The sequence below is a fragment of the Pteropus vampyrus genome, unplaced genomic scaffold, assembly GCF_000151845.1.
Source record: "Pteropus vampyrus isolate Shadow unplaced genomic scaffold, Pvam_2.0 Scaffold711, whole genome shotgun sequence".
Lineage (NCBI taxonomy): Eukaryota > Metazoa > Chordata > Mammalia > Chiroptera > Pteropodidae > Pteropus > Pteropus vampyrus.
This window is the reverse complement of record NW_011889492.1, coordinates 127666-145148: the sequence shown is the minus strand read 5'-3', so window position 1 is coordinate 145148 and position 17483 is coordinate 127666. Positions and strand designations below refer to the sequence as shown.

At 39.2% G+C, this 17483-nt stretch overlaps 2 protein-coding genes across 5 annotated transcripts in view; both read right to left on the bottom strand.

Moving 5' to 3' along the window:
• The window catches only part of MBTPS1 (membrane bound transcription factor peptidase, site 1), a 49965-nt gene extending 48214 nt beyond the window's left edge, over positions 1 to 1751 (bottom strand). The window contains exon 1 of one of the 2 annotated variants that reach the window (XM_011385402.2): positions 1579 to 1751. The gene's annotated coding sequence lies outside the window, so the exon portion shown is untranslated. The remainder of the gene's footprint in view (positions 1 to 1578) is intronic. The other variant, XM_023526123.1, reaches the window with a different exon arrangement.
• A 1479-nt stretch (positions 1752 to 3230) lies between these two features.
• HSDL1 (hydroxysteroid dehydrogenase like 1) overlaps positions 3231 to 17483 on the bottom strand; it is a 21084-nt gene continuing 6831 nt past the window's right edge. For 2 of the 3 annotated variants that reach the window (XM_011385400.2, XM_011385398.2), the window contains 4 exons: positions 11583 to 11808; positions 10442 to 10887; positions 10005 to 10232; positions 3231 to 5960 (listed from right to left, as the gene is read on the bottom strand). In XM_011385400.2, coding sequence (XP_011383702.1) covers positions 5862 to 5960; positions 10005 to 10232; positions 10442 to 10887; positions 11583 to 11802 — 993 coding nt within the window. In that variant the 5' untranslated portion in view covers positions 11803 to 11808 and the 3' untranslated portion in view covers positions 3231 to 5861. Of the gene's footprint in view, positions 5961 to 10004; positions 10233 to 10441; positions 10888 to 11582; positions 11809 to 15183; positions 15321 to 17483 lie in introns of all 3 variants that reach the window. The other variant, XM_023526124.1, reaches the window with a different exon arrangement.

Here is a 17483-nt window from a genome sequence, read left to right as displayed (position 1 = left end):
TCACTCAGGCAATGCCAGGCATTATCTCCAATAAAGGGCTGGCGATCTGCATCATACATGGAAACATAAAATTTTATTTGCAAAAGGAGTTCTGCATGAATGGATAAACAAAGTGCGTTATAGCCATGACATAGTATTACTGGGCCATAAAAAGGCATGAAGTGTTGATATATGCTACAATATGAACCTTGAAAACATTATACTAAAGAAGACACACAAAAGGCCACATATGGTTACATCTGAATATGTTAAATATTTGGAAGACAGATCTAGGGAGACAGAAAGTAGATTAGTGGTGGCCTCCAACTGGGGTTAGAAATGGGAAGTGACTACAAAGGGGCACCAGGAATCTTTTGGGTGGGGGAGTGACAAATGTTCTAAAAGTGGGTTGTGGTGATGACAGCACAACTCTGTAAATTGGCTGAAAAAAAAAAATCAGACTCTAATCACTATGTTGTACACTTGAAACTAATATTTTATGACAACTGTAATTGGAAAATTTTTAAAATTTATCACTGAATAGGAACCTTAGCATAAGTGATTTTTATGGTAAATTTTACCTTAAAGCTCTTGAACTAAAATATATATATATACATATATAAAATGGGTGCTTCAGATAAAAAAAAAGTTAGGAAGAATCGCTGTTCTCCAAGCCCCTCGATTTTATACATGTGCAAACCGAGACTCTGAAGTTAGGCACTTGCTATCATAACTAAGACTAAAAGGCCAGAGGAAACTAAATTCTCCTGAGTTCAACTCAGATTTTATGCCATTCTATCTCACTTGGAAGCACGTTAAAGTAAATGTAAATACTTAACTTAATTTGCACAAATAGGCCAAGATTCTTAGAGGCTCTAACCAAAACAAGGGGCAAAACATCTTAATGAAAATTTCGTTGATGATCTTTAAGTCTTAGGAAGCACATCATGACAGGGCAAGGCAAAATGTTAAGATCCTACAGGTCTGAAAGTTATTCTGGTTCTGAGACTAAACCAGTCTTAGAGGCCAAACTTGCCGATGAGCTTCTTACACTGGATTCTGGAAAATCAGTGAAGCAGGGTGTACAGACTGGGATGAAGCAAAGAACTGAGGTCATTTTAAAAATCTGATACCAGCACCTCTCTGGGAGCAGACCTAGCACTAATAGTATGTTCGGAGGCTGAGGGCCAAGGCCAGGCATATTGTTTCACTCCATTAGAGTTTATTTCACATAAAGAGAATTGCTGAAACTGTGCCAGCTACCACACCGTGTAAACACGTAGAAAGGGCCAGGCAGGGACACCAGCCTTAAGTCCCGGCCGGGTCTGGCCAAAAGAGAGAGGACCGCTCATTTCCTACCGCCATGCACGCCGCGTAGCCGGTGCGTCTAAATGCCTAGCTTTACCGCACGCCCCCTCGTCCCCGCACCGCGCCCGGGGTTCGCTCCCTGCGGTCAGGGTCGCTGGGAGGGCCCAGCCACCGCGCGAGCAGACCCCCATCCTCGGGGCCTCGGACGCAGTGGGCACACCTGACCGCGCGGGCGGCCAAGCAAGTCAAGAGGAGAGGCGGAGGCTCCGGGGAACGGACCGCCTGACGTACCTGCGGCTGCCTCAAGCTCGGGTCCGACAGGCCCGGGATAACGGCGCCTCAGAGGCAAACACGCCCCGGGTCTCCATTCGGGGCTGTTTACTCCCAACTCTCGCGACACCGCGCGATCGGGGCGGGGAGAGTGATGGCTGGGAATGCCAGCCCCGCCGGTTGTGCGTGCCCTGCGTGTGGCTTGCGTGCGCGCTCTAGACGCCGAGGAAAGCTTAGGGTGATCTCGCGACATTTGAGGCCCTGAGGCGGGTCGTGGTTATCTTTCTCGAACCCCGACGGAGTCCGGAGAAATGTTCGGTAGAAGTGGCTTGGCGTGGGATTCGTTGAGTTTGGGAGCCAGGAAGTTGGGGAACCCGCACAGGGCTGAAAGCGGCCGCGCTGGGCCAAGTTCTACGAAGGAGGACGCTGATAGAAAGGTCCCCTTTGGTAGCATTTTCTGTAAACGCTTGACGCTAGTACTCTAGCGCTCTCTTCCTGAGGGCTTTAGGTGTCCCAAATAAAGCCAGGCTCCCAGGCCCCCACTCTACAAAACTCTACCCATTTCACTGACGCGGCACTGAGATGCGGGCCGGTGGATTAATCACCTGTAAATCTATTGTCAGTCACTTGACTCCCACCCTGACAGGCAAAAACCCTGCTCCAAATCCCTTCTGCACCACTCCTAACCCTTCGCCACCTCGCCTGGACCACTAACGCCAGATGGTTGCCCTTTTGAAGAAACAAAAGAATGTATTAAGCTCAATAGTTTGCCTTTCAAAAATGTCTCGGTGATTTGGATACCAGGATTTCTATCTAAATGCTGAACTGGCCCACATTTGGCATCGGTCACAACCGGAGGACTGAAAATATGTTTTAGGTAATGCTAATGAAAAGTTATCTGCTATTTAGATAAAATTGTTTATATCTTGATCTTTCCACTGCACCACAATTCGGAATGGTACCAATATGACGAAAAATCACAGCACTTCATCCTCTCTTTAACATTTAACCGAACATTTAATATAATCACCAGCTCTAGCTTTGTGATCTTGGACAAGTTGTACCTCAGCTCTTTGTACCTCCCTTCCTCACCTCCCAAAAAGAGACATTAATACCTACCTCATAGAATGAGGGTTAAATAAAACACATACAGAGCTCGAGTCAGACATGTTCAGTGAATGGTGGTGGTTATATGTGGATAAACCCACACCTGATTAAATTCCCAACTCCCACTTTGAGATTGCATCAATGTTAGGAATTTTCAAAGAATTCTTGATTCTTGCATTTGTAAAACCTCAAAATTAAGCACTCCCTTAATGCACTATTAATACACCTAATCTTAAATATAACTGCGTTGTTCTAATTTGGGGTAAATTGGTCTTGACCAGGGTTCTTTGAACACCCCTTTAATTCACAATGCCATTGGACACACAGCCTAACTGTTATGGACTGAGATAGGCTAGTGAATTGCAAACATCTCTGTCATGTGGTAGTGAAGCCCCAAAATGGGGGAGAGAATGCTGCCAGCTCCTGAGAATCCTATAAACTGAAGAGTACCAGAACATGAGACAGAGATGGACCCATAGGATCCTGGTCTCCAGGTTTTCCACTACTCCAGATTGTAAAATAACTGTGTGAACTCAAGCTTCATGTGTGTAATAAAGTATTCACAATTCCATGGAAGGTTAAGTCTTTATTGAAACTAAATGTTCTTTTAAGAGTAACAGCCTAGCCAATACTGAGACACATACAGAAAGACTGGACTTGGTTTCAGAGGGCACACTATCAAGATGGAGGACTCCACCTAACCCTCTGATTCCCAAATGTGACAAGATTTTAAGTAATTTAGGTTAAAACAAAACAAAAAGACTCCTCGATAGAGCTATCTCTCCTTGCTGTCTCCTTTGGTCTTCCCATTTTTTCTTGAAACCACTATAGTCCACCTTTCACCCCACCACTGGATGAAAAATACCTCATGGCAAAACTGCCAGTGATCTCCACATTGTTGCCAAAGTCAATGATTACAATTAACCTTCATCTTACTTAACCTATCAGGAGAATGAGATCAAGAAATCAACTTAGTACTTTAAAAGACATGGTTATGTACAATGTTCTTGCTGAAATACAAGCTCTTAATGAATTACTACCATAGATTAAGTTTTGTAATTTTAAAATAATTATTTCTATGGGGGAAAAAATGTATCTCTCATTCCAGACAACCAATTCATAAACATAGAGAGCAAAACCTCTTCCAAAAGAAGAAGCAACCGCTTTCATTATTAAATTTTCAGTTCATAGATTATTTAAAAGGTTCTTATTTCCCACATTCTTAATAAGAAACTCCATCTACAGTGGTCCAATTATGACTCTCAAATGAGCTCTGGAAAAAAGTATTTTATGAAAGACAAAACAGAAGGAAGATTCTTGGTTTTGATTTTTCACTAACTTTGGACCAATCAGCTTATTTACATACATCCTGTCAAGCAGAGAATTTTAAAACATTATCGACATGGTTTATTTATTCTCATCATGTAACAATGATTCAATACCTAATCTATAAATATAAAACAATGCTGCACCACATAACACCTTTTATATAAATATGGTATTTTTTACATAAAGTTGCTGCTTATTATACATTAAAGTTCAAGTCAATGTGGCATGAAGTCAATTTTTTTTCTAGTCTTAATGACATAAATTAATTGTTAGATGGGGAAAAATGCCAAATGTGACCAAATAAAGGCTTTCAAGCAAGTCCATCAAAACCTTCAGTGATACGTAGTGTCATTAGTGTGTAAATTTTCACATCTGAATATCTTCTTATGTGATTAAGGCCTGATCAGTGAAGTGGAAGTTTCTGAACTGATTCCAAGTCACATTTGAAAATACTGAGGCAATGTCACTGGCAAAATTGTGGGTATAACATAAAAAGATGCTTAGGCCTAGTCATAATAGTACATCATCTGAGGAGAAAACAATGCCAGAAAAGTTCTGATTTCAATCAATTTACTAGTTTCTGCATTGGTGTCTCAATATTAAACTCCAAATTTTTAACTTGCACACATATTCATATAGTGATTTACAACTGTCAAAGCACTAGGTATGTGTCCTCAAAAATGTTTGGCTTTATAGGACCAGAACCAAAAACATTTCACAGGTTTCAATGCTAAGCCATATTGTTGTGGGTTGTGCATAATTATCTTCACACTAATAAAAGTATTCACTGTAATGTGTAAGTTAATTACAAGAACCAAGAATGAGCTTCTAACTTATTTCAACAGATACATCATATCACACACATAATTTGTTCATATTTTAACTACATTCCATAAATACTTGATGTTTATACCAATAATGCTATTGGAATGGAATATTATATAGAAGAGTATATGAAAACCAGATTAACAAATTCCAAAGAGCTAACTTTCAGTTATAAGCCGAGAAAGCATTATTTATCCACAATAATTATAAATCAATCATTACATGTCCAAATCTAGGAATGAATTAATTCCATGGAAGATTTAAAAAAAAACAAACCAAGAATGTCGTTAAGTAATATTAAACATGGCAAACCTATAGCACAAAATTTGGTAGGCTTATTTAGTATAAAAAGGAATAATCTAGAATTTTAATACCCTGTAAGGTTCCATGTTAAGCCATCTTAACAAAAAATCTTTTTTAAAGTAACTTACCCATAAATAAAGTTATCTAGATGCACACAACATACATACACATATGGTTTTCTAATAAAATATCAGTTGAAAAGCAGCACTTTCTTACACAGATAGTCAAACAACTAGAGCTACACAACAGTAATACACACAGATTTCTACAGCTAATACCAGCAATCTTACTCATACAATAACACTTTTAACTAGTCTTTCCTGATGAACATTTGAAAACAATACTAGAATCCGACTACTAGATAATTTCCCTTAAAAAACAACATTTGAAATAGAGGTGACAAGTCATAAGTATATTTCAATATCGGATTGCTGTAGCTCCTAGAAGAACATAAATCACCCAACTCTTGAACACCTTAAGGAAAAAAAGAATTGAAATTTAGGTTTCCTCAATCAGTTCTTGTTCCTCAGTCATTATTTATGCTGTGCCACCATGCGGCTCTTGAGATTTTTCCATAGCATTCTCTGAAAGTATCATGTTTGCTTTGCAAATGAGTCAACAGTATACTAAATAACCAGTAATAAAAGAAAATACAGAAGATAAGTTAAACATGTTCTTCCAAATGTCAGAATACTGCAGGTTCCCGTGAGTTGGAAAAACTTCGCAACCATCATCCAGTTTCATGCTTTGCAGGATAAGGCCTCCTTACGTAAAGAACGATTGAGAATATTTGCTCCCCACACCCAGAGCCATTCAGGCATATACTGTGCAAAAAGAAACTAAAAATGAAAGAGAAAAAGGTCTTAAGGTTAGAACCCAAAGCCACTGACATTGAATGCACAAGTCGGCATATGATTTAATCCAACAAATATCATCAATCACTTTAAACACATAAAAGGAAAAAGCCCTTAGGTGCGATTGTACTGAGCACCTACTTTTGTATTATGCTAGACTCAGTGGGAATAGAAACATGATCACCACCCACCCTCCCCCTTTCCCAAATGAGGCCAAACAGACCTACAAGCAATAATATGATTCCATCTTTACTTAACATGACATTAATAGTATGTCCATTTAGTTAAGAACTACAAAATCATTCTAGGAATAAAAGGGAGTTGAAATAGACAAATGCATGTGTGGTTAATACTGAGTGAGAAAACAGGTTGAAGGGGTAGAATAGAGTTAAGTTAAATAAGAACTGAGTCAAAAATACCAGGATCCTGGTACAGTCTTAAGATGTGATGAGGATGGCTTGGGGTTCCAGGGAGGGAGTAATGCTGATGTTGTTCTGCTCTAAAGGTTCTCAACCAGGGCCACTTTGCCCACCAAGGGACATATGGCAATGTCCAGAAATATTGCTCCCTCCCCCACCACATTTCAATATACAGACCCAGGGCCTTCTCGTTTCCACCGAGCGCCACCTCTCCCCTCAACGCCAGGTTTTCTCTTTCCAGTAGTAGCACACATATCAAGAGTAGGCAGAAATTCAGAAAAGATTTTGAGCCAATCTGGAGAGCTCAGATTCTCCCACTCCACTCCCCAATCCCTGGAGCTTTCTCTGTGGATCCTATCACCTGACGCACAGTCCTCATATTCATAAGCAAGAGACTTACTAGTCAAGTTGTCAAGTTTACTGTTTTTTCAACTAAACACATACCAGCATGTTTCTGGCCTTTGTGTCAAGTACCACAGAAAGCTGTAACAAAAACTCTTCTTTTTCTGTCAAGCTAACTATGTGTTCTGACACTGACGATTTAATATTGCCTGATGCCACTTCTGAAAATGACAAGAAATGCTCCCAAACCAATATTAATAACTAGTTAACAATTAAAGCAAATACATTTGATTCCTTCCTAGCTGTTTAAGTCCAAATGATTTTTTTCTATTTTTTGCTTGCAAATCTTTATTAAGACAACGATCATATTACACACAAGATGTGACTGTTAAATTACATGAACAGCTGTGGAGAAGTCATGCTTGTGAGTCAGTCTAATACTGCTCATGTTGAGAAATGCTGTTGTATGGACGTGTGTAAGGAAATGACATGTGTACAGAAGGCAGAGCACGGGTCAGGAGTGAGGAAATGGGCTTCCTAACCTCTGTGCAAGCTCATCAAAAATAACCTCCTTTCATACAAATGTAGAAATGTTCTCAGTAAAATGTTGCAAAATTACTTTAGATGTCATTTCTGAAGTGGCTTCGAGAAGGGTACTACATACATATAAAATGTGCTCAGTGCTGCTGGAGAAAAGCCATACAGACTGAAGCCACCATCAATTCTTGGTCCCCATCATCACTTGGGCCTCCTCCGTGCTCAGCAATCCTCTGGTGTTTTCCCAGTGCCTCACTCTCCTTTCTTCACAATTAGTATTTCAAACCTCCTCACTCTATTGAGCCTCAAACTCCCTCTGCCTCACCCTCACTCTGAGCAGACCCAAACTCACAGGAGCCATCAGAAAGGAGCATCCACTTCCAAATGGGCTCCCAATCTTTCCTTTAGCCTCCATCGCTTTCTAGTTATTTCCTGAGTCTACATACACCCTTTCCCCTCTACTTATGCTCTCAGCCCTACCCCTGCAACTTCTAGGAACCATACCTTCTTTCTCCTGTGTTTAAGCTTTTCTTCTCCACACACCCCTTCCCTCCAGCACTAAATAACAGTCAAGTCTCTGCTAACTTGCATAGGTTTCTAACAAACAGAACTCCTTCCTTGGACCCAATCCATCCTGCCACCGCCTGCACAGATGTATCTCTTGAGCATACTGTCTCCACATCCCTATCTTCTTCACACTCATCTACTCACTGCAATCCAGCTGCTCCCTAGAATGCCTCCAAAACTGCTTTCATCAAGGCCACCAAGGATTTCCAAGATTCTAAACCCAACAGCCATGTAGGTCCTTATGCTTTGGGACAGACAGCATCCCATGACACTGACAACTATGCCTTCCACCTGAAAACCATATCTCCCCTTAGTGTCCAGGTTCCACTCTCCTCCTCTCCTACCGATCCCATCGGCTGCCCTCCTCAGTCTACCTTCCCCTAGAATGTTGGAGTTCCTTGAGTCTCTGACCAAGCTGTCTTGTCTCTCTACATATGCTCCTTGGGTGACGTCACCCACCCATTAAATTGATTATCCAGCTTAATGCTGATGACCGGTAAGCCTTTACCTCCATACAAACCTCTCACCTGAACTCCCATCTATACAGCTACTTACTCCACTTCTCTTGACAATTTCCCAGAATCTTCAAATCTAGCATGTGTAAAACTCTTACTGTTTCTCCAAAACCTGATCTCGTTTGCTCATGCTACCTATCTGAGTATGTGGCAACAATGAGGTTCTGAAGCCCAAACCCTAAGAATGTTTTGTTTCTTCCTTTCCTTGAACCCCTCATGTTCAATCTATCACCTTTCTCAACAAGAAATAGTCTTTAATTCGTAATGTAGAAAACTAACTGGAATAAACAGCACGAAACTTTATACAGTATGTTGACATGTCAAATTTCATACAGTAAATTTCTTACAAGCTGATAATTGACAGAAGATTGTTACCTTAACAAATTTTAGATCTTTGCAATCTGAGAAAACTGCATTCAGATGATTACAAAATAAAAGTCACAATGGCAAAAGATATCAGAGAAATCTGCTATGGGCAATATGTTGATCGGTTAATCAAATCTTTGTCGTAAAATTGAAAAAAATATCGATTATGCTGAAAATGATCTGAATAAAATAAAAGTGAAAATAGAAAAAAATGGCAAGTTTTAACAGCTTTGTAAAGAAAACTACTCTAGGAATTAAATTAGCTTAATAGAATTTCTTGGCAGAAAAAATAAACATTCTCAAGAAAAGTTCATCAACGTGAACAAAGTTTAATTGTAATGAAAAAGCTGGTGTTTTATAAATATAGTCAAAATATCTGCTACATTGAAACCTCACCCTCATTATATCTTCACTTCTCAGGGATCTTCATGGTCAGTGGCTTCTAAAATTATTTTAGGTTTCTCTAGAGTAATTAAAGACCTGGAAATAACCACTTAAATAAAACTACTTCTTATTAAAGAAACTTTTAGCCAAACCTTTTGATAAAAGTAAAAACTCACTGTTGATTTACTTATCTATTTATTCAGTAATGGTAAATTTAATCATCTTAATGCAAAGAGCCCCCAAAAATATCTGTTTGGTAATTTAAGAAAACTACATATTAAAGAAAAAAGAATTCTAAACTGGGGCATATCTACTTACCATGCCGGATAAAGAAACACAAGTCTATTAAAACAAATAATTATGAGTTCTCTAATACTTAGAATCAAATTTTCAAATATTTAACAAAGTTACCCTTTAAAATACTAGAAACCCAAAACTTTGTCATGCCTGAACAATAAACTTAAAAAAAATGCTATGCTTTTGAAAGAATGAGTCCAAGACTATACTGAGATATTATCTGACATATGGTTACATGAAATATAGACCTATTTTGTGGTTTTATGTTTTTGGACTATGCTGTTAACTTAGAGGTACCCCCTAAAGCATTAGAAGAATCTTCTTTTACTTCGAAATTTCCATATAAACTCAGTACTTTTATACTGCTACCATCTACTTATATTAAAGCAGTATATTTCATCTTTTAGATTGAACTTTTTAATGTTTTTAATATAATAATTCCATAAAAAAGAATTTAGTGACTTAATAAGAGTGTCAGGTTTAAGAATCAGAATTTGCAATTCTCATCTTTCAGCATCAGGCTTCTATCAGATTCTCCTGTATCATTTAGAAAGGTTTAGGATGCATTAACCTAATTACAACAACTGAGTGGATACTGTTACCTGGATCGAATGGGACCAGTATCCTGTGGTCCTTTTTGAAATGCCAAGGGTAGAAACAGCATGATGTGCATATACTTTTGGTGATGGCACCAACCACGAGCACTTGTGCAGAAAGCTGCCAGGTGCAGTCATGTTGGTAGCCACGTAGAACGGAATTAGACTCTGTACAAAGATTCCTTTAGAAGCATATTCATACTGCAATGCTCTGCTGAAGTGGTCTAAATAAGCCTGTTAAAATGAAGCAGGGGAAAAGACATTTAATTTTCTGGAACTTGGAAGAAAATTCAGGAGAAAAAAAGCTTGCTTTTCATCATTTCAGGAAACAAAACAGCATAAGCAAACGTGAGCTGCTGACAAAGAACGCAACAAATTGGACCAAACCATTAAATAAACGTCCGATTGCATTATGATTTCATTTCCAAATAGGAATACATTACCTTAGAAGCAGAAAAAGCAGCCAGCTGGGGAGTTGGTTTACAGCAGGAGCCGGAAGAGATAGTGACAACAGCGCCTTTCTTTCTCTCCACCATCCCCGGTAACACTATGTGGACCATCAAACTAGCCGCAGCAATGTTTACATTTATGATGTCCCAGAGTTTGTCCTCGGAGACCTGAGTAAAATACTGGGGGTAGGGATAAAACACACCCACATTATTTACCAAGATGCCAATGTCTTTGTCCTTCAAGGCTTCTCGAATCGGGTCATAGATCTCCCGGCCATTGCTAAAGTCCGCCACTATAATATCAGTTTCTACTTTGTAGGTGTCGGCGATGTCTTTAGCAACCATCTGTAACTTCTCTTGGTTTCGACTAATCAGGATGATATTGAGCCCACGGCTTGCTAACTCTTCTGCATAGGCTCTTCCAATCCCATCTGTTGCACCTACAATACAACCAGGAAAAGTGAGCCTACTCTTTTTGTGGTGAGATCTTTAAAATGAACCTTAAAAACCCCACTTCCCATTCCCAGGTTTAATCAGAGAAAGAATCACAGTAGATATAAAGTGAATTCTAATACTGATCAGTCAAACACGATGTCATAAGATGAATGACACATGCTAGTCAACACTCTCCCAGACACCCTGATAGGTAGAGGAAGAGTTGTTTTCCATTCACCAAGCTGAATGTGAGACACAGTAGAAAACTGTTTTCGAACTTCTGTCTGGCTCGAATGAGTGCCAGGAGGTACTTTCCTGGGAAACAATGATAAATTAAAATGACACTTAAAATAAGAAAAGCACTTCTGAATGTGGAGACAGTCTGTAAGGACAATTTCAAAACAGAAAACCTAAAGGCAAATGTGTAGCTAGGTGGGGCTAGAGAAGAACTGGGAATAGGAGAGGTTAGAATAAACAGTAAAATTGTAGCAAATGTCTTCCAAGAAGAGGACAGTAAGGAAATGTGAACATAATCATAACAGAAGTAATCAATTTTATTTTTTTCATCAGCAAGTTCCCATGAAAACATCTCATTAAATTCAGTAACTCCTTAAATAATGCATCCAACTTAAGATACAAGTTAAACAGGAAAGATTATTTTGATTTTAAATTAGGCAAGAATCGAAATCTCATTTCTTACCACTCACAACTGCCCATCTTCCATACTGCTTGATCAGATCTGCTCTGCTCACCAGGCGAGGAACAAAGTGCAGCCTGATCAGGCTGTAAAAGTCACAGACGACAGTGATGCTTTTTCTGGCTGTATACCAGGCTCCAACCAAGGCTAGAGCTTCCATGTAGCAATTGCATGACCTGGCAATTTCCCTATACAAGAGGTAGAAGCTGTCAACAGCAGCCATGGCAGCCTGCAGGGAAAGGGAGAAAGAGGTGAACTTTGCTTGATAAGTTAAAGGAACATTCATAGTCTGAGTGAAGAAAGCCATCTGAGGACATCAGAGCTTAACAATTCTGTGTTCAATAACAGTAACAGTTCAAATGCATGTAGCCCATGGATCCAAGCAATTTATAATTTCATTAACATTTGTAGTTTATAAAGTTCTTTTCTACCAAGGAGATTAGTTAACACAACTACTAAATTTCTACTAAAATTCAAGCCCTGTGCTACACGTTGTACCCACAGAGATAAACACAATATGCTCTGTGCCCTAAAAAAGCTGTGAGCCCTGTACAATGACAAACTGAGACTCATTCATATAACATATGAGAGAAATGTTTCTTTGTAGTATTCATAATCAGCAAGTGCAGAGGGCCTATTACCCATGTAGAAACAAAACAGAAGAAATAGAAGGAATATTAAGACATGGCCTTGGCCACAAAGGTCCTACAGTCCATTTGAGACAAAATTAAGCTTTAATAAACTTTCACATAAATTAAACAAATATTATGTATAAATAATATACATAAATATATATATATAAAGAAATACTCCCCAAACTTGAAGAAATGGTTTTCTCAAATAACAATGGGGTAAGCACTCTTCCATCTTACTAACTTAATTTGTACATCATTATTTTTGGCTCGTTATGTTTGAGGAGAGAAAAGTCCAATACAACTCTTGTAAGTATCCTCATAGCAATCATTTTCGAAGCTAATGTTTTGCAAATTTACTATGTTCCATGTACTGTGTTCTATGTGCTGTGACAGATGCTAAGGAGTCAAAGATGAATTAAATAACTGTACGTAGGAGACATACATTTAACGAAATAATTTTAAATGCCATATGAACTGATATATGTGTGCTTGTAATCAGAGAGAACCCTGCAGAACAGACAAAGGCTGGGCATGACCAAGGCTGATAAACTTCATCCTAGACTGGACATGAGGAGCCACTGATCCAGCTGTGCACTATTGATGACGGACAAAATATCAAACAGACCAGAACAGACTATATTAAATTACAGGGAGCTCGGATTTATACAAACAAAAGGATATAGCATTTATTATATGAAAGAAAGTTGATTTTAAGCTGAAATATATGTCTGGGATTAGTCTCTCTTGTAGAAATCCGATTTAAAAAAAATAAATCTTGAATGTATGAAGATACCCAACAGCAGCAGCAAAAACTGACATAAGCTTAAGGAAAAATGAGTGAATTCCCTCCCACTCTACTACAATGTGAGCTTGACCAAGTTACAGGGTAAAAACTGAACTAAGCAGAAAATAAAAAAACTAACCACAAATGGAATATGTTTATGTAAGAGTGATACCATATTGTGATAAAAGGCACACAGAATGATTTTTTAAATTGTTGAATATACATATGAATATTTATATGTTAAATATATATATGAATGTATAGTCCAAATTAAAAACCAATAAAACATACAAAGGAAATATAAAACTGAAAAAAACTGATAGGCGGGAAGATTCGTAAATACCCCATAATAAGGACATAATCTCTCGACAAAGTTTTATATTGCAACCATATTACTAATTAAGTTGATGTGGCATTAAATAAATTAAAGAATGTTTTTCCAAATAACATAGAAAGTGACTGAAGTTGGGCCACCTTATTTCCTACGGGTAAAGTGCTATATACTAGGGTTCTGTTCATAGAAACTTAGCTCCCACAATAAGATGATCAAGAATGATCATGAAAACATTATAAACTTTATTAAATGCACAAACCAAATACTTAATAAAACAATTAAATGCCCCTTTGGGGTAATTTTTCTTCATGACCACACTGGCTAAGATTTCCTAAAATATGAAATACGAAGATCAACAAAGTTTGGACTGAAGATACCTTTTTTCCCCTGATCTGCCAGACAACAGGCAGTAACAATCCTTGTTGCTCCCAAACCCTTTGAAATACAGTCAAAGTTAGGAACATTTGTCTCCAAACTGTTCATTCTTTTTCTGCTCTGCACGAATGCCTCTCAAAGTTTCCACACACTAGAGAAGAGGAAATGACGTGCCACTCACTTTCAAAGACCCCCTTGCTCTGCTGTCTCAATACACAACTAAGTCCCTGCTGAGGCAGGGCGCTGACTGGATATGCCCCTGACCTGGCACGGTATCAAAGTGTTCACATTGGTCACAGTCCCTGAGTAGTATTAACTGCGAGATTCCTAAAGAAACGGCCAAAACATTAATTTCTTATAAGAAAGAACATAAAAACTAAGATTTCATGTTAAGTCAGAAGTTCCTGAAATAACGCTTTCAAGTGTACTTGTGCCTGTTGTCATAAGTAATCAAATACTAGGCTGTGAGGAAGTAAATGCAAAAACTAATCACTTGTTCTAGTACTTTTCAAATAAAATATAATAAAATTAGAAATAACAAAACTATGACAAAAAGCTAGATACTGGAATATTAAATTTATTCTTCTAAGTAACAGGTGGGCGTATATCTAAGATGTTAAAACAATGTTTTCAATGAAAAATTACATACATCAAGATCTAATGGGTTGTGCCAAAGCAAGACCTGTGGGAAAGTTAATTGCATGAAATGTCTACAACAAGGTTCTACTTGAAAAGGAGTTCAGATACGTCTCATGGAGTGACCTCGTACTAATGGGAAACTGAACTTGTTCCCCCCTAAGGACAATTTTTTTCAATAATTTGAACATTTATAAAGGAAAAACTCTAGCAGAGGATGCCCGACTACACAAGAGTTTCCCAATTTTTCTTCTCAAGTCATTTACTGCCATGTTTCCCTCTTACTTTGTCTCCTGGCCTTCAGTAATATGCTGCTCTGTCTCCTTTTAAGGTCAACCTGTGAACAAAACCAACACGCACCAAATTCCTTTCCTTTGCCCTCATAGTTCAACTGGGAAAACTTTATGTAAAACTAAGATCAAAGATTTTGAAAATAAAACACAAAAATTCTTATGCCATGATCCCTGTATATACAGGCAGCAAAGCATTTCATTTCAGAAAAAGGAAGGCACCATAGCCTCCTTCTGGTGAAAGGCTCAGCTGGAATGTGACCCCTTTCCCTGCACCTTTTTTCTTAAGGAACATTTCATCAAATGGGACAAAACCTATTCAAATAGCTGAGAGAGAGATGGTGCTCTGCACAGACGCCGTGAGTGCAGGACACACGCACAGGAAGAGGCCGGCCAAGAAGGGAGGCAGCCACAGCCATCCTCTCTCCCTTGCTCCCTGGTGTGTCTGCCTGGGCTCCCCTCCACCACCTCCGCCTCAGCTTTCTCTCTGCAAACTGTGTTCCCGCGCTCTACCTGCAGAGCACTTGAACTTCCACATGACTGCACCCACCTGGCATCACTATTCCAAATTCCTGGCAGAGATTCTGGCTGGCCCGCCTGAGCTCAGGTATCCAGCACTTGTCTAATCAGCTAGTGGAGGTGGCGGGGAGGAAGTGTCCTGCAGTATTTGGAACAGCCCCTTCTAGCCTGTAAGTGGGGCAGGTACTGTAAGAATGAGGAAATGAAAACAAACTTTGGTACACCTTTTCCCTCTTCTTCCACTCTAGACACTGTGTATAACTGGTCTGTTTTGAGGCTGAGTTCCTCTAGGGCTGAGGCCAAATCTTACTCCTCTCGTCCTCCAGCACCTTCCACAACCCCTGGCACAGCTCAGGAGTTCAACAGATGTCTGTTGCACTAAACCGTACTACCCAGTCTCTGCTCAGCTCCCAGGCTGTTTTTCCCATCTAGTTCTCAGCCTCTAAATACTATCTTGTTCCCCTACTCCAAACAAACTCCTTTGATCCTTTAGAGGAAGAAAACCCTCATGTGCAAACCCCACCAGGGACCTCCTGCACGGGCCCAGCAGGAGAGACGCACAGACTTTAGGGCTGAGCTGTGAACAGTGGTGTCAAGGGGCTTCACTCCAGGTTGGCCCTGCTTCTCGACTCTACCCATTTGAGTTCCCTTCACCATCTTGTAAGGGGGAATACTATCACCATATGTTAACATTACAGTTCTATCACAGACTAATACCTTAAACATGTATTACCATTGCTAGTTTTTAAAAACTACAGATAATCAGAAGGCTGGTAACATCCTAGGTCTGATCTTCAGCTTGAGGTAAAGACAACTTGGTCATTCCCCAGAGGTAACTCAAGTTGGAAATTTGACTCACACCAAAAAAACTCACAGAAGACTGATAGATTAAAATGTCGATTTATTTATGAATAATAGACAATAGAGCCAAGAAGCCGAAATACACATGGTCACTGGTCTATAGGAAAGTCTACGTGGAAATCCAAACTACTAGAACAAAAATGAAGAAAACTCCATGTCAGACACTAAGGACCTGTCTCAAGTAAGCCAGGAGTCCCTGCCACCCTGTGTATACAGAATGCATCGAAAGATGAACAGAGCCATTTAACACATTGTGGAAAGGGAGCTATTGAAGAAGGTACAAGACCCTCCCGGCCAGAGAGGCAAGGAACCAGCATTGTAAAAGGTCTTGCCTACTTTGCTTATAGAACAGGATATGCACCTTGGGGTGGAAAGGGGAGTGGGAAGGGAGGCCAGATCGTGAAATGCCTTTGGAATCACATGGCTTTACTCTCTGAATGAGTCCCTTACACCAAAGGCAGGAGCTACTGGGTTTGCTGCAGAAGGTGTGGGAGCTGCATGCAAGTAGGCAGGCAGGAAATGAAGAGTCCTTAACCCTGACTGTGCAGATGGGGATGAAGCAAGGCTAGACTGAGAACTCATGGCTTTGTGATTGATTTCTTGCTGCTCCTCAGACACACCATTTTCACACATTTGTTCATACCTCGATAGATCATAAATGGAAAATAACAGGAAATTATAAACTCCTTACATCCTCTCAATCCTCTTCTCCATCCTTAAGTACATGATGGAAAACATCTTTCTAATTAAAGAAGAAATCAGGACTTCCACCAAAGCCACTAAATTCTAGGAAATCTCACGGAAACACAGTTTTAAAGGAGTTTATCTCACAGTTAAGTCTAGACACCGACCAAGATACGTATAGCTATCAAGCTGCATTTAACTGGCTTTAGAGGTTTGACTAATTTCTCTGTGGATAGGCATTAGTATAAAACTTAGAGAAATCCATTACTTAAAACAACAATAAAACAGTAAAATTCTGTACTACCTACCTGTAAGTTATTATAAAGCTTTATTTTCTTGCCTCTACAGAAAACTAAAACATCAAAACAATCAGAAACAGGTACAGGAAAATAGTAAATCATAACTGTCCCAAAATAGGAAAAGACAAGCAATTCTCTGTTGTCCGTTAGGCATTTAATACTTCGATAAGGCAATATTCATCAGATCTAATTCAAACACTTAAAGGTCTCTTAGGTAAACTATGGACTTTGAGTGATTACGATGTGTCAGTGTAGGTTCATCCTTGGTTTAAAAAAAGGTACCATTCTTGTTAGTGATGTTGATAACAGGGGAGGCTCTGCATGTGTGGGAGAAGGGAGAAATCTCTGTACCTTCCTCCGAATTTTATTGCAAACCTAAAACTGCTCCCCCAAAAAACTGCTCTTGAAAAAAAAAATCCTTAAAAGAAAAAACTTAAAGGTAACATTATAACTATAAAAATGTCATGAGAAAATTATGGTCAAACCT